Source organism: Oryzias latipes, chromosome 20 (genome assembly GCF_053564925.1).
Source record: "Oryzias latipes strain Hd-rR chromosome 20, Olatipes_Hd-rR_3.1".
Lineage (NCBI taxonomy): Eukaryota > Metazoa > Chordata > Actinopteri > Beloniformes > Adrianichthyidae > Oryzias > Oryzias latipes.
The window spans coordinates 27,487,624-27,505,705 of NC_136256.1; the positions used below are offsets into that span (position 1 = coordinate 27,487,624).

The window sequence follows — 18,082 nt, forward strand, 5'->3', positions numbered from 1 at the left end:
GTTTCACCTTTCTGCAGAAGGAGCTGCAGGCTGCAAAGTTCTGCAATATTGATCATTTTATTTTGAAAGGATTATTTAATGCTATATTTAGATTTGTCGCTTCAGACAGATGGATCTGGCTGGATTGTAGAATAAAAATCAAGTCGATTTATCGTTCCAATGCAGACATTTTCTGTAGATAAAAATCAACATAAACTAGAAGGAGCTGCATTTCCAGAAGAGACTGAGGGTTGAATGTTAGATGACTGAATAAAATGAAACTTAAAGGATAATAATTGGTTAAAAAAAATAAAGAAATGATCAAAGTGGACCATAAATAAAGTGAAAACAGCACAATAAGAAAAAACATCTTTTTGGGAAAAATGCCAGAGCCGGGTATCGAACCAGCGAGCTTCTGCACCAAGGATTCCCCATTTATTTCAATGGTGGCAGAAACGCTGGAATATCTGGAAAAGAAACCTGGATTTAAAGGACCAAAAGTCACAGCTGGAAAAAGATGAAAGAGCTGAACATTTGAATAGTTGAATAGTTAGAATAGCTGAAAAATTGTAGAAGGAGCTAAGTGGCAAAAAATGGTGAAGATACCAGAATAAAGAAAGAGAAACAGGAAAACAATGGGCTGAATTCTTTATAGTATTATAAGTTCAGGTAGGAACTTGTATGTCGGGGAAACGTACCAAAAACCAAAGACCCACCTCTCTGGTAGTACTGGCCAAGACTAACACGGACAACAGAACAGTTTAGTTTCTGTACTCTTGGACTTTCTCCGTCTATGCATGGAAACGTTTATTGTAAGTATTTATCTGCGCTTTACTGCGTCTTTTCCCATACATGTATTGCACTAGCTGATGCATGTTTGATGTCTAACAGGTGTGCACCTCTGTTAGTTTAGTGGGATTTGTTCTTCTGAGACTGGAAGTCACGATGATGAAGAACGCTGAAGACCAACATCAGTTTGTTCTCCGGGTCCTGAGGTTCTGACAGCTGCACCGCATGTCGTCACGTTTGTCCGGTCGCAGAGTCCGGCCGCGTTCTGCCTCCAGTTGTTTGGCTGCTTTCTCCTGCAGCATTGGCCTCTTGACCTGCTGTCTTGGCACTTCAGCCAAACGGGATGGAAAGTCTTCTGCTGCTCTGCTCCTCGTGTTTCCTGACGATTCCTCCGCCCGTTGACGGCTTCTGTCCGCCTCGTCTCTTGGTTTCCCTCTCCGGCTTTGAGCTTCACGGTCGGCTCCAGATGCAGAACACTCTGATTGGATCTTTTTTTTTCCTGTTAGGTTTAAAAGCTGTGAATTTTGAAGGAACTTTCTGCACTTTTTTTAAACATCTTCCACGATAATCCGTGCAAAAGAATGCAGGTAGGGAGCCGGGACTTTCCTCCAGGATTTTACGAGACTCCATATCACCATAACTCCTATTCAGATAAATACGTGCTTAAGCTAACGGCTCATAAAATCTGTAGCTGCAGTCAGCAGTCGGCCTGAATTTCTACCTTTGTAATTTACTAAAGCAGCTGTTTGATGGAGCTCCACTTCATTATGATGATGCTGCATAAACATGAAATATTCTCCAACCCTTTTTACTATCAGCTCAACAAAATGAATGTATGTTTAAATTAAAACATTCAGACTTTTATGGTATTTGTAGACCCCATACATAACATGTATAAAGATTGCTAAAGAAAAACTGCAGCAGATATTAGAAAAAAATAAATGAAAAAAAGACTAAAAATATTATTAACAAGGTGGATTTCTTCATCTTTTCTTAAACTGAATGTTTTCATGGTTTAAATAAATGTTTAAAGTCCAATAAAGTTCCAAATGAGCAGCAAAGTCAGCAGCTTTCACATTAAAATGAGCATTCTTCTGGTTATTAAAATACACGAAATATTTTAATGAATCCGAATTTTACTGTTATTCCTGTTGGAATGTTTTTTTTTTCTCTAATTTTTTTGCTCCTCTTTCTTTCTTTTTTTTTTAAACCTACTAGCATCTTTTTTACTGTTGATAAAATGGAAAAAAGAAAACATTTCGTTTAAAAAGATATAAATACCACATCTCTAAATGTTGTGGCAGATGAAAACGTAAAACAGCAGAAGATGCTTCAGTTAGATTCTCTCAGTATTTTGGATTTCTGTGACTTGACGTCTTTACCTTCCTTTGCTGTCGGACCAAACTGGAAGTGTTTTTTCTAGAAGGGTTTCTGGATTCCACCCGCGGTGTTGATGGACATGGAATGTGGCGTGTTTCCTCTCGCGCTTGTTCCACCTGTCGATCGTGAGTAGAGGTCAGAGGCTGACTCGGACGAATTGTCGGCTCGTTTATCTCCGTTCCTCATTCTCCATCCCGTCTCCGTCGCGCCTTTTAACTCCAGGAAGTGTCGGAGAACCTGATCCTGTTCCAGGTTGGGATCCGGCTGTGTGCGCTCCTTGGCGGCGCTTCGTTTCCAGTCGGATCGTGTCTTTGGCTCCACAGGGAGACGGGCAGAAGGCGTTTCTGAATCTGCCGACCTTGGCTTGACTCCTTTTAAACTATTATTTCCCTCCCTGCTGTACGAGCAGTGACGGATTTTAAAAACCTGTCGTCCTGGCTCCACGTCTCACATGGGGTTTGTTGAATTTTCCAGAGGAACTTGGGTTCGAGGGACGTTCAACGTGAGAACTCCCCACTCCATGCTCCACTAACAGCTCTGAGGTTCTGCAGCAGAACCGCTGGACAGCAGACCGGGCCGAGGTGTTTGCCAGGGACCAGCTGGTGTTTTAACCCGGTTCTGCCACTCTACAGAAACAATGCCCTAGAAAATGACACCTTTTTATTTAGGATTAAAACTGTACAATAATAATAATAATTGAAAATAGATCAAAGGAGGTTGGAGTGGGACTTTAAAAGGCCTTCGTTTTAATTGAACTGACATAAGGCCTTAAAAAGCTTCAAAATGTCTTAAACTGGTCATTTGGATCTTAAATCTTTCTCGCCAACGCAATGTGACTTCCTGTCACCCAGATGTATTTATTGTATTCACTGTGTCAGAATGTGGTGAACTGCTGGTAACTTGTTTAACCTCGGCTCGGTTAATGGCTCACCGTGGAAAAACAGGAAAGTCCAAATTCATGGAGAAATGGTTTGAATTTGGCTTGAAAATGGTTTAAAGTACTGATTACTTGTGGTGGTCTAAGCCTTTTTTTGTGTGAAAACCCTATGAAACAAACAGAAAGACATCTGAATTAGTCACAGTGGGGATCATAGCGATGGAATGGCATGTGTAGAACATGGTTCTTTTTTTGTACATATGGTCTTAAATTAGATTTTAAATGTCCTTAAAAAGTTCTCAAAAATCTTCACATTTAACTTCTAATGTAAATCTATAGTAGAGTTCAGATATGTCTTAAGATGAATGAGCAATAAAGTGAATAACAATATACCAGCAATAGAAGAAATTAAAAAAAGGAAAATACACTTCTACTTGAATTCTAATGAATATAGTCAAGGAACGGCCGCCAGGTTTTCTCAAAAATATCGGTTTTGGAGAGTGAGAGACGAGTCCAGATGGAATCTATTCTATTAACGTCCTCTGCCATCCAGAAATTGAAGAGGTTTGTCCTAAATCCAGTTCTGAAGGTTATATTTTCTAGCACAGAATGTAAACTTATTATAAAGCCGTTTCTGACATATGTTGGTAATCCTACAGCTGGGAAGGCCAAGAACCAGAGAAACTGGGTCAAACTTTAGGACCTCTTTCAGAATTTGTCGCATTTCAAGTAAGACATCGCTCCAGTTGTTCTGTATCTTAACACAAGACCAGGAATAATGAGTGACAACACCGATCTCCGCCCTACACTGAAGGCAAAATGGAGAGACGTCCTTTCTGTATCTGTTCGGTTACATTTTCCTTGCATTATCCCAAATATCTTAACACATCTCTTCCGTTATGACAACACCAAGCTCCCTTTCCCAGACCCCTTCAACCCGAGAACTAGCATGGGAGCAACTCTTCAGGGCAACATAAAGGTTGTTTTGTTGTCTTTTTATTGGCAGGTGTGTAGACTCAACAAAACTCTTTGGTTTCGCCCATTTTTAGAACATTGTGTAGAAGGACAAAGTAAACCTCAGTCTGTAGGGTTGACCCAGTTCAGGCTTCTTTCGGAACAGTTGGTTCATGTTTGTGGTTTGGTCGGCACTAATGTAACACAACAACACAGTGACAATTGGCAGCTCGTTGTTAGAAATCTCTTTCTTCCATCAGTCAGAAGGTCTGTTGCGTTTCGCAGCATTACGAATATCTCCTGATGCTCCCGGCTGTCCGACCACGGAGACCCTTGTTGGTTTTAAACTGCTGCCGGTTTACTGAAACGGTTAAATCTCAGTCATCTGGCAGCCAAGCCGTCTGTTCTGGTGAGACATTTGTGCAAACAGATGGATCTGCTTGTTGGGTGTGTTTGTGTGGTTTCGTTTTCCCCATGCTGTGAGTAAGCCCTCTGCTCTGCATTGGCACAGTTGAGACATGTTTTTATTTCGCTCCTTTTAGCTGAAAAAAAAGCTGTTTTCTCCGTTTTAAGTTCACCTCAAAGCGGCCTCTCCTCGCTGAGTTGGTCCAAAGACGTGACGAAACGTTTGACTCCGATTGGCCGTGACGGTTTAAGCCTGACTGCTGATGAATGACGTCCGTTTGCGCGCCCTGACTCGCCCCGCCGGCCACCGCACCAAAAACCGAATAAGAGGACGGTTTCTGGGTTTAAAGGTTAAATGAGGAGAAGATGAGGGAATTCCAAGTATGACGCACTGTGAGAAAATGGTTCAACTCAGAGGGGGGGTTGGCATTAAATTAGCTTTACTACCAAGACATGTTTGTAAGTTATTGTACTGTTGGTGTTATGATGCTAGATCTCGAGTTATTAATAATTTAAAGACATTAAGGCTTAAAACCCAAACTTAATTTCTTGTTTAGTACCATTACAAACATCAGTTCCTTTAGATTGAGGAATAAAACTACGGTAGTTATAAATCGATGCGATATGAACACCTTTCTGTTGTGCGTCGGTGATGTTTTTTCTTCCCTCATTAAAAACCAGTGAGTGGCTATTGTCAAACCAAATGCATAAATTCCATCGTAAATCCGATCTCATACTCCTTTAAATCGTGTCAAACTGATTGAAACCTCATAAATCCGGTTTTCTCTCGTCCCTCTGTCATCTTCTATGGCTTTCCAGACGGTCAAACATTGGCAAAAACGTCCGACTTTCATGACGAGACGTGATGTCTGATCTTCTGTGATGGCAGACTGAAACCTGAATTTACTTTAATCTGGAGGACATTTGGAAAAATCTGCAAACCTGAGGTGCAGCTGATACTAAACTGGAAAACGGTATGGCTTTGAAAAAAAAAGAAAGAAATCCCAAATATTTTGGTTTCTTGTTGCTGCCAACAACCGAACAGCAGTCTTTGGTTGTGACATCCTGCCAGTTGACTCACGTGAATCCCGAAAGCTGAAATATGTCAGAGCAAAGTCATTCTGACTGGACTTTTCACGTGGATGCTGCATTTCCAGCTGAATTTGGTTAAAAGCAGGAGCAAAGAAAAGAAAAACAACAAGCAAGGAGTAAAACCATGTTTGTTTCCTAATTCCTGCCTCAAAATCCTAAACTTTTTTTTCATGATTTTTTTTTTTATGTTTAAGTTAGAAATTGACCATTTAGATGCTCCCCCGAGATTTTGTGTAGCATGCTTCAACTGGTAGGGGTGTGGCCTTCCAACAAGCTCACTCCTGACTGGTGACGGTGGTTGCCATAGAAACGATGACTCACACCAACTCGGAACCAATCACTGTTTACTGATGACATCTGGCTCCAACATGGCGGCGTCCGTATCTCCAAAGATTGGCGACTGAATTGGCTTCATTTGGTTGGAGCTGGAAGTAAACGGTTGTCTGTGGGTGACGTCACGCTCACTCAGTCCAGTTCCCCGATGCAGTCGATGGTCCACACGCCAAAGACAAAGCAGCCATGCGGTTCAAACACGTCTCAGAAAAGTTGAAGCCAGACCTGGACCTGTGAGATTTGAGACGGCATAGAATGAACACGTGATGCATGACTTAAGCTCTGTGGTCGTCCCTTTCAGTCCCAAAGATGGCGGCATCGAACCCATAACTTTCTGCACAAATGTCAACCAGAACAAACACAAACTCAATGTCAATGATTCCACCATGAAGGTCATCAAAGACTTTGATTTAACTGTTACGCTCTATTCTGATGCATCAGCTGTTAGACAAATAGATCCAGGAACGCATTTGTTTTCCTCATCCCAGCTGGCATCTGGGTCAACATTGTACGGCTGTACAGCTCCTGATGTTGCTCCCCATGCTTGCTCCACGCCAACATTGCCGCCCACGAGTCAGAGGTGCATTTCTGATGAACTCCTTAAATAAATAAACGAAGCAGGTTTTGATTTAGCTTAAAAGTCCATAGTGAATGGAGTCACAGGCCCTCTAGTGGTTGCCTGATGAACTGACCTGTATACAGTCACTTTTTTAACATTGTTTTAAACCTGATCTAAGCAAAAGGTGAACGCTGCGGTTCAGTTAGGTATGGAGTCCTATACTGTTCATAATTAAATAAATAAATATTTAATTAGATAAATAAATATGACCTTATGCAAATACACATTCAACCAATAAATATTTCATAAATATATAAAAAGATCATGAAATGAAATGGAAATATTCATTTTTAATCATGTGGAATATTATTATAATTCTATGCCTTTTTTCAGAAGCTCGCATTTCAAAATCAATATTTTCCAAAGTAGCTTTGTTTTTATTTCATGTTGCTGTTTTTCACAATGGCGTATTTATTTCATGGAGAGCTTTTTCAGGAGAATGGGTCTGTCTGTCAATCAAACTAGACAAGGCGGAGACACTTTTGTGATTGGCTACTCCTTAACTCAGACATGAGCAGCAGCACCCTGACTACATCGATCGAAGATGCTTCACCAAACCTGACGGCGCAATGCACACCCCTCAACACTAGGGGGAGTATGCACCTCAACACATCCACAGTGTTACCAGAAATTGGGCAGTTTTTGTTCTAAATTTGCGGACAAAAGTGGCTTTGGGCGAGTGTGCATAATTCGGGTGATTTTGTGGTCGGTTCGGCAATTTTCATCTTCTCATTAACATCTAGTAGTGGCCTAAGTTAGGCTGGGTGGCTGTTGGAGTTCCACAAAACTTCTATGAACTGGAGTTCCATGAACGCACCATGCCGGGTATGGGAGGGGCTACCAGCTAATGTTTTTAGCTTTATAGCCACACGGAGCTGTGGCTGTGCTTATCTCAGTAACAATGCATGGATGCTCAATGCACATGGAGTGTTAAAAGATCAGGTTTATTTATTTTGAATAGTTTCACATGATAACAATGTTTCCATGTTTGAGTTCATGAGATAATCCCAGAGTCTTTGCTTCAGGTCCTGCAGTCAAACTACCACTTAATTACGTGTAAATCAGAGCGCCCAGGCAGCGCGAGAGTGTGTGTGTGAGCGCAAGTTAAGGGTCTGTTGCCCTGTCCCCCGGAAAAGTAATAATAAAAAAATGTTTCCTCCAAAGTACAAAGCCTGATTATGGAGTAAGCCCTGGCTGGAGAATTGCTCAATCAATCCTGGATCTCCGCTGCGTTTTCCGACCACGGTCAGAAACGTCATCGCAGGAAAGGTTCAACATATTCCCGGGAGCGAAAAATAAAACCAGAGGACCTGATTATAATCATTGTCTCAATGAAAATAGAAAAATATAAGGTTCAGGAGGCCCGAGCAGGCTTGTTCCGCTTTGCGCAGCTCGCCTCCCGCGAGCCGACATAAGGCACGATGTGAGCTATGAGAGTGAATGGCGTAGGAATGAGGAATGTTTCAACGGGGGACTTATAGACGACCCGAGCTCCTTTGTGGTTTGGTCCACACAAACCCTCAAACTACAAAAACAGAGTCGTAGATGTTTGCATCTTCTGCAGCAGACAGATTGTTTGTCTCTATTTGATCTCTAAAATGTAAGCAAAGCCGCGCGGATATCGCTGAAACATGTCATCTCTCTGACTGGCACACCGCTGAGCGGGTATCGAGGAATATGAGTCGATTTCCATGGATGAGCCAATGAACGTTTAGATCCCGCCCACTTTCACTGATTGACAGATAGACTCATTCTCCCGAAAAAGCTCTTCATGTAATAAATAAGTCATTGTGAAAAACACCAACATGAAATAAAAACAAAGCTACTTTGGAAAATATTGATTTTGAAATGCAAGCTTCTGAAAAAAGACAGAATTATAATAATATTCCACATGATTAAAAATGAATATTTTAAAATGCTGTTTTAAAATAATGAACGGGTTTTTAAAGCAAAATGAAATATATTGAATAATATAATGGCTAATTTAAAATCAGTGTGCAGGTTTTTCACAATTTCATGATCTTTTTATATATTCATGAGATATTTATTGGTTGATTGTGTATTTGCATAAGGTCATATTTATTTATTTAATTAAATATTTATTTATTTAATTATGAACAGTATAGGACTCCATAGTTAGGACCCGGTTTACGTTTTTAAATGTCTTCATTTTGTCCCCCTGATCGCTGTGGTCGAGTTTCCTGTTATCAAGCTCACACATGTGCTTTTAAAGCCCGTCTATTTTGTCGACATAAAGGAAGGAAGTGACATCACACATTGCCAGCCTCTCACTTACCTCTTCTTTAGCAGCAGCATTAATGATGACAACAGGTCGTTTCAGGTAAAAGCAGATGAAGTATCTTTCTAATGTTCTGTCACTCCAACCTGGGGCCATGGAGGCTGCAGCTGATGCTGTCATCTGTCTTAATTCTAACAGACACTAGTCTGGCGTTTGTCTCTGAGGGTGCAGTTATGTAAGAGTAGGAGCTCCTGGTTTGTGGTTCCTCGTCTGTACCAGAGCCAACATCTGTCATGGATTCACGGGAAGTCGGGAATTCGCAGAAACGTCACGTCTGACTCCGCCACCAATCAGCAAAGCTTTCTGACGCCGACTTGAAAGAAGAGCTTTGCAGCTCAGATCCGGATCTCTGCCGGATTAACCCTTATGCTATCTTAGATGACCCCCCCCCCCCCCCCCCCCCTTCCATTGGCGTGTTCTCCCTACCATGACAAAAGATTTCATGTAATCCATGGACACCAGTGAAGATCACAAATCATTGAAGAAAAAAGGTTCAGAGCACTGTCTAGTGGGTCTAGATGACCCAACTCCCAATGGTAAAGTGCCTAGGATAGCACAAGGGTTACAGGAGTCCTCTGTTGACTCCGCCCCCACTGCCACCACCACCCTCGGGAGTTACCACTGTTTTCCCTGTTCTGCCTTCGGATGGACATCACAACCTTCTGCAGGACCAGCTGCATCCTTTGGGGGATTCTTCAGACCTAATTAACAGGAAGTGAGGTGTTAACTGTGAACGACGCCATCACCCGTACGTCAGAAGCGTGTGAAACTTTCTTTAGCCTCACAAATACGCCTCGATACACTTTTACCACACGCGCCGCAATGATGCGTTTCATTTTTATAACACCCTTAGACCACCCGGACAACCCCAAAAGCCCATGAGAACCTGGCTGCAGCTTTCACGTCCAAAACCGGAAGTCCCTCCATATCTCACAAAATAAACCTTTATTTTAATTGACAAACAGTTACAGGTTTTCCCGCTTTAATAGTTGATAAAAGTTTTTCCTACAGTTTCCAATGAAACCCGTCTCCAGTTTTCTGAAATAATTTTTAGGTGCAGAAGATGTGTTGTTTTTTTTTTTTGTTTTGTTGCGAATAAAACAAACACTTTGGAAATCTGGAGCTTTAGGCGTCATGTCACTTTAATCTTGCTGAATAATTCAACTGCTTCACCATAAGAAAAGTGTCTAATTAGGAGCTTTAGTAGGAAAAACATCTTGTTTTTCACAAACATGATTCATGTTTTTCCTCACCACAATGGAATCATTTGATGGAAAATGAAATTTGTTTACCTTGAATTACAACTTTTTCTCAGTTGTTTTATCATTTTTTGTGTCGAGTCACCTAAATGACATTTTCAAACCCAACTTGATGTATTTTCATGGTGTGTTTGTGTCAGAAGAGCCTCACGTCAGTGACGTCTCCTCCTCGCGTTTTCAGACGGTGGACATCCATAAAGAGAAGGTTGCCAGGCGGGAGATTGGGATCCTGACCACCAACAAGAACACAACCCGGACCCATAAGATCGTAGCTCCGGCCAACATTGAGCGGCCGGTCAGGTACATCAGGAAGCCCGTCGATTACACGGTCCTGGACGATGTGGGCCATGGCATCAAGGTGAGCAGATCCCCGACTGTTTTTTTTATTTTTATTTCTTTCACTCCTTCTCTTTCCAAAGCTTCTCTCTCTCTCTCTGGCTCAGACTCTCGTCTCTGGAGTTTCGTCTTTCATCTTCAGAAAAGCTTCTTGTGACCCTGAAGGAATGTGTTTCAGTGTGGGTTGGCGGGAACCGGTTGGGGGTGGAAGTGAACTCAAAGTGAAGATTACATCATCCAGCCTCAGAAAACGGCTCTATTCTTGTCCAACATGACAAACGAGATGTCTTCGAATGCTCCTCTGATCTGGTTCTGGAGTTACTCAGACGTCCTGAAATGTGGGGCAGAAAGCTTTTTGATGTAATAAAGCTCTGTTCCATCAGGGCTCGCTTTCAGGTTCACGTGTTCTCCTGACAATGACACCGTCTCCCGACCGGCCCATCCATCTTTCCTGCCCATTATCAGCTGCAGCCGTCAGAGAAATCGGATTAGGCGGCGGCCATCACTTCCCAAAGTTTTCAGGCTTTAATGCAACGGCAGGAGAGCCGAAGCTGATGTTTTCCGTTGGGAATTTAGGTGACGATCCTGCAAAGAAACAATTCTGGAACAAAATAAATATTTTAATATTATTTAAACATTCCTGAAATGATCTAATCCTTTTTTTTATCCGTGTTTGATCTTCAGTTTTGCATCAAACTGGTTCTTACTGTTAAATTCTTGAGCTGATTCCAATTAAAAGTAAATCACTCAATTTGGAATACAATCCCATATTAATTATTGTTTAATCTTAGAAATAATTGAGCTTAACCTTTCAGATTTATGAGCTCTAGATTGAGATGGTTTTGTCCACAGCTTCCTTTCACGTTATGAGAACAAAAACTGCGTTTATGCGCTTCAGGCTCTAGAGACCAACTCCTCCGAGCTCCACGTGAACGCGGGTCGTCTCTGCGATGGCGGCCATCAGCGCCATCGCTCCTGCAGGAAATCCACGGCGCAATGGGATTTCATGCCCTGACTGTCAACCCCCCCCTCCCATCTGCCTGAGGGGGGGCGTTGGCCTAAATGCTGAAATGGTTTTACGCAGTGCTACTAAAAAACCTAGAAAGCAGAGCGGGAAACAAACATTCTGCAGATTTATGAGGCTTTCCACGGATCAAACACGACGGAAAAGGGATTTTTAGAATGAAAGTATTCCCAAATTGTAATCAGATTCCTGACATGAGGCAGCAGAAATAAACAATAACTGGAATCTTTAATCTTCTCTTCTTTAATCCAACTGTCACTCTGAGTGACGTAAACTTTTATTTTGAAATGATCCGCGCTCGCTGAGCTCCTAAACCCCTCCTTCTGTCGTAAACACGGAGGCGCAGCCCGGTTCAGAACCTTCACGGATGCGCACACACTCCAGCTGCAGCCGCTCACATCTGCGCAGCTGAAAGTGTCTGCAAACAGAAAAAAAAAAGACTTGCCTGCACATGTGTTTCCTGTCAGTCATTCGTGCAAAGGTGCAGCCTTTAGTTCGGTTCTGGAACTGAAGGTCCCTCCTCAGGTTTTTGTGTGTCTTTGTAGTTTTTGTGGACTCGTTTTGCCCTGGGAAAGACACACGATAGTTTTGCCAGATGAATTCTGTTTGTGCAGAAAACAGGAATGCTTGATCTTAAAATTCCCGTTCTAGAAATCTGTCGTCCACAGAACCAATACAAAAAGAAATATTTATTGCAGAGAAAAGTGCAGGAAGCACTCTTGTACATTTGCAGACTGTGTTTGTCCCAGCTGATGAAGGCTGAACTCTCACGGATCTGTTCTGGAACAGTCGGGTCCTTCGGGACCACAGAGACGTGGCGTTCGCCGGGCTGCGGAGGAGATCCATTCATCTTTTTGGCCAGCATGACTGAGTTCATTAAAAACGAGTCTCATTAAGTTTTGATAAGAAAATGACATGTGAACCATGTTTTATTCACAGCTTGTCTGAAGGTTTTTCAAAATAAAAGCACCTGCCATCCTCCTGTGCAGAATGAAAGAAGTTCGGATTCTGACCAAAGTAACTTCGGGTGGACGGACATAAATTTTTGTGGTTTTTAGATTGCACAACCCCATCCAAGCTGGGTTGATCATTGTTTGTATACGGCTTCATACTTTTTTTATACATTATTGATATTTTTTATCACATTTCCTCACTTTCCATTTAATAAGCATCGTATTTCGCGTGTTAGAGTTCAGCTGTGACATAAAACCGCTCTGACCGGACAGCCCATGATAAATTAAAAATGGATCATTTATGAATGCATATTCAGTATGTTTTAGGGAGGATTTTTACTGTTGTTCAGTAAAGAAAAAAGTACTGTTTTTTACAAAATTAGAAAAACACTCAGGGTAATTTGTTATTAATCGTTTTTTAATACTTGGAAATGTTATACATACAAGAACAGGTTTTTAAAACTCAAACCCTTCTTGAATACGTCTCACTTAAATGAAAAGTAAAAAAGTAAGAACAATTTCCACATTTGTTATCACACAGTGTTTGATTACTTGTTATTTTTCTCTTTCCTGCTTTAAAGTTTTTTTTTTGAGGAATAAAGGGGGGGGGGGGGGGTGAGACATTTGTTCTTCCGTTGTTGCTAATAAAGTTCAATAGGAGTCCATTTGATATCATTTCAGCAAATTTTCATTAAAAAAAGCTTTAAAGTTGGATTCAAAACTGACAGTAATAACAAGAAACGATGAATTATTGCTAATTAATGACTGATTAACTTGATGCCTGATTTTGTGGGATCTGGTAGACTTTTGGGCTTGAAAAGCATGACTTGATCTGGCAACGCTAGCTGCATTTACATGGACAAAGGTACCATCAGAATAAGTGTAAACGCGCCGTTCAGAACACCCCGCCCCAATCAGACTCATTCGCATCAAAACGTCTTCCCCATGGAGAATGAGGCTAAATGTTGTTAGCACGTGTTAGCCTAAGCCTAACCTTCTTCCGGCTGCGTTCCACCAAGAAAAAAAAGCACGGATTAACAAAACATGATGAGGGAACAAGCGTTTAATAAAACGGCCCCCCAGACGTGTATTTCTCTGTCATTGTGACTCATCAATGCAGATGTTGACACGCCTCTTTTGTTTTTTCTGTTTCCTCTCATTTGCTCACGCTAAGTGGTTGAAAGCCAAGGTAAGTCTGCCCCCACCCCACCCATCCCCCCACCCCCACCCCCAGTTACCATCCCAACCCCTACATGTGATGAATGTGGGTTAACAGTCTGTAGTCGTCCCTGTAGAGCAGAGCCTTCTCTTTTTGGCCCTATAGAACCCCCCCCCCCTCCCTATTTACCAGGTGTGTACGTGTCGTCACCCCACCACCCCCCATGTTGTGTAATCCCCTTTAAATGTTGTGTAATCAGGTTCCATCTTATAGGCTTCCCAGACTAGCGGCGCGGCTCCTGGTGCGTTATTGCTGCGGTGCAAACAGGACTTTAATCCCCAGCAAACAGCCTGAATGGATTATTCTGGCTTCAAACCAGAACATCTGGGCAGCCTGTAGCTGTGAACGCATGAGTGCCTTTGGCTGAAGCTCCTCCGTCACCCAGGATAATAAACGCTTTGACTTCTGTCTTCAGCAACACGGAAACAACCAGGCCGTCAGGACGGGAACCCTGTCCAGGACCAACCCGCCCACGCAGAAGCCGCCCAGCCCGCCCATGTCCGGGTGGGGCACGCTGGGGTGAGAGTCCCATCCGCTGATTCTGTCGTCCTCATCGTCACCGACGTGGTTTTGGATTTTCTCCAACTGTTGTTGCACCGCAGGCGGAACACGCCCTATAAGACCCTGGAGCCCGTCAAGCCACCCACGGTGCCCAACGACTACATGACCAGCCCCGCCCGCCTAGGCAGCCAGAACAGCCCCGGACGCACGGCGACCCTCAGCCAGAGGCAACGCACTCACAGGTACAACTCCAGCACCTGAACTCACACTGATCTGCTTTTCCCATTCAATCTGTGAAACTTTAGACGAGAAGCAGAATGTGAAGCATCACACCGACAGGACCTTTATGATAAAACACCATCAGATTATTGGGAAAATGGAAATTAGATGAATTTTTTATCACTTTCTATCACTGCCACAAAAAAAGATGTTCTCCACCTTGTTTTCTTTTGCCAAATGTTTTTTTCTATTATTGTTTCCTAATTAGATGTGCCCAATCCTAAATCAGTGATAGTTTAAATTCACAATTTACACAAATAATTCCATTTCTGAGTGATATTTATTTCATTTTCCTTTTAAAAACAAGATTCTTTGTAAAAATCAGTTCTAGCCAGTGATTACAACAAACTAGGAAGACTTTGAGGAGCTTTGAACCTCTGACATTGACGCGTTCAAGGCTCACATGTTCCTCCGGGACATTGGCTGCCGTTTGCGGGCGACACTTGCATTTGGCGACTCATTATCTAGAAAGCATTTTATGCTGACGCGGGCGCTCATAAATATTTCAAAGCGCTCCCTTTAACCCCCTCCCAGCCGTCCAGCTTCCTCCAGGTTTTCTGGCTTCAGCGTTTCAGTACAAACAAGTGTGCGGCTCCACCTCCACGTCAAGCCGACGATGACTAATGGATGCTGTCCAGGCTCGGCCCGCGTCGGCCGACTCCGCTGTGGCATCGCGGTTAGATCGTACTGCCTCTACGCCTGCTGAGCTTCTGGAGCTCATCCGTCTCTGTCGACCTCAACTGAGCTCTGGACTCAGAGGAAGCCCCCGTCTCTGCCTTTCCTGATTTTCTTTTCTTTGTGGAAGTTATAGCCCTTGTGCTATCTTTTGGGGTCCAGATGACCCCACCCTTACATTGATGTGTTATCCCTACCATGACAAAGCTGGAGAGGACTCCATGTAATCCATGGACACCAGTGAAGATCAAGAATTATTGAAGAAAAAAGGTTAAGCGCACTGTCTAGTGGGGTCAAGATGACCCCACTCCCAACGTTAACGTTGGGAGTGGGGTCATCTGGACCCCACAAGATAGCACAAGGGTTAGAGAGAGCTCACTGCTGCTGCAGCATCCAGGAAATAACCCGTATCTAAGCCATCAGCTTGGTTTTCTGCTTTACTACAAAGTAATGATTCTGCCCACAGAACCTTTTCCTATCAGTCATCAGTCATGACCACTGTCCCTGCTGACTATTAAGTTTTGGGATTCTTAACCCTCAGTAGTGTCTGAACTCGTCCACACCAACTACACTCCGATTGTCTGAATTCTAAAGTCAAGCTGCACGTGTTCACGACCACCTGTCGCCCACAGCACGCCTGCAGAAATGCAGAGAAATACTGAATACCTTTACCCAGAGAGGTCGACGACCTTGACCTTTCCTGCGGGCTGCCTGCATGCCGCGTACAGCTTTGCCCATTTTTCACCCGACAGCAGCCCGAATCCACTTGTACGGAGTGTTGGGATAACAGATCTCACCAATCTCATCGACTGCTTACAATGGCGCAGGAATGACGCCAACCCAAAGAAAAATAATATTAGTGATACTGCTAGGAATAACTTCTCGAACCATCGTACTGCATTTAGTTTAGTGGAGTTTCGTCTGTTTTTTTTTCACAATGGTTTACAGTTTAAATCTGAAGTTTTGCAAAACCGTTTTTCGCGGTTAAGGGGGTTATACGAGGGGGTGGGGCCTCCGTATACCGTATAAAGATAGATTAGACTGGATGAACCAAAACATCCCAGTGGGGGGGGGGGACTAAGGTGTCCCATGTTCTTCGAAAAAGGGGATGGACGATTTAGTTTGGCTTTTGCACACACACAAAGACACACACACACACACCCACACACACCCACACTGACTCTTCACACCCACCTCTCCCATCATCCCGCAGAGGATAACCCTAAGGGGGCCACGGGGTTCGACTGGCACAGATCACAGGGGGCTGATGGGAAAAGATGACCGGGGCGACGGGGCAGCTAGAGGACAAAGGGAGGGGTGAAGGGCGGGGATAAACGGCGGAAAAAGGAGAGTCGGGGACAAAGCTTGTGGGGGGGGGGTTAGCAAGCTAAAATTGTTCTCTGAACCCTGAGGTCAAACCCTGGGAACGTAGCTAAAGCAGCGGCTGACCTTTCTGCTGCTAACCGTGATGAAGGACAGTGGAACACCTTTAAGAAACATTCCTAGAAGTAACCTCGCTGAGTTAGCTTTACACCTGCCGCCGTCTCTATGAAGTCAGGAAGAGGAAACAGAAGCTCAGACGAACCAAAAGATCAAAAAACAAAGCAGGAAGTGCAGGTACCGACCTCCAGACGGGTTCTAACCAGTGACTGTAGCAAGAGAACTGGACGGACTGAGTGTGACGTCACCCACGGGAAATGGTTTAATCCCGGCTCCAACCAAACAAAGTCAATTCAGTCGCCGTTTTTTCACGCCATGTTGGAGCCACACAACTTAAGTAAGCAGTGATTGGTCCATGGCAGCCACTCTCGCCAATCAGAAGTGAGCTTTTTTGAAGGTCACGCCCCTACCACTTGAAAGCAGGCTTCATGAAATCTGTCAAAGGTTTTGAACGTTGGACGTCAAACAGGCTCCTCCTACTTTTATTGAGGCATCTCATTGGTCAGTTTATAACTTGAACTACAGAAAAGAAATCATGAAATCTGTGAGGATGATCAAAAACGTGTTTAAAAATAAAGGTATCAGATTTAGAATGGGTCTTCTGAACAGCAGAATGAGTGACAGCTTTTTATTTCTCTAGAGAAGTCTATGGTTATGTCCGAATTCCCACCCTAACCGCCAACTACTAAAAACTATATAGTGTGGAACTATGTAGTGCCCTTATTTTGAAAGGAATTTGGAATTTTTTTTATTTTAAACGGCAGATATGACGTCATTGATTTCAAGAAGTTAAAATCTTTTTGATATGAGCGCATTGCGACAATTATTTATGAGTCCACTGTCTTCTGAAGATAAAAATGTTAATGGTTAAGTAAAAATATTCATTTAAAAACATTTTTCGGGCAAACATTGTTTTGACGCAATGCATTGTGGTCTATATTCGCAGAGACTTCTGGGAAATTTTTAGGGTTCTCGATTTTGGAAGTGTAGATTCGGACAGCACTACAAAATGGCGAACGCACTACATACTGCACCATGTAGTGCGTAGGGAAGGAATTTGGACACAACCAGTGAGATTTTAGCTTCTTAGAGCCAGCGGGTACTTCCTGTTAGGAACGCCAGTAGGGAGGGGTCAGTCAGTCAACCCCACCCCGGCACTCATACAAGTGTTTCTCAAAAAGACACGTTGATGTTTCACTTGATGGTAGGATTTAGTTCCAGTCAGCTGCTTTTCACTGAAATGGACTGGACAGCTAAATTGTGGAGTTTATTTAGATAAACTCCCAAAGTGCGAAGCACAGAGGAGATGTCGTCAGTGTGATGGGGGTCATCCTTCAAAAGGAAGGTTTCATGTTGAGCTTGCTAGAACCCACGTTAAACCACCTCAAGAAGAAGCCAGACATGTTCTTTAGTTCTTTCACATTGTTGAGTTTTCAGGCTTGGATTCCTACCCTCCTGGCTTTCACCGGGACAGAAGCAGGAGAGTAGTAGCCCCCTCCGCCTGCTCCGTCAGGTGCAGGCTGAATTAAAACCTCCTCTTTGCTCCTCAGTGGCAGCAGCGGGGGCAGCAGCAGCCGCGAGAACAGTGGCAGCGGCATCGGCTTCCCCGTGGCCGTGCCGACGCCCTCCATCCCCAACGCTGGACCAGGTGAGCCGTGATGCGGAAGCG

The 18,082-nt window shown here is 43.4% G+C and overlaps 1 protein-coding gene across 12 annotated transcripts in view; it reads left to right on the forward strand.

The window, feature by feature from the left end:
* abi1a (abl-interactor 1a) overlaps positions 1-18,082 on the forward strand; it is a 36,207-nt gene that overhangs the window by 12,732 nt on the left and 5,393 nt on the right. For 7 of the 12 annotated variants that reach the window (XM_023950266.2, XM_078938257.1, XM_023950270.2 and 4 more), the window contains exons 4-8: positions 10,168-10,344; positions 13,474-13,488; positions 13,934-14,037; positions 14,121-14,261; positions 17,964-18,061. In XM_023950266.2, the coding sequence (XP_023806034.1) occupies positions 10,168-10,344; positions 13,474-13,488; positions 13,934-14,037; positions 14,121-14,261; positions 17,964-18,061 (535 nt within the window). The remainder of the gene's footprint in view (positions 1-10,167; positions 10,345-13,473; positions 13,489-13,933; positions 14,038-14,120; positions 14,262-17,963; positions 18,062-18,082) is intronic. The other 5 variants (XM_023950267.2, XM_078938260.1, XM_023950269.2 and 2 more) reach the window with 1 other exon arrangement.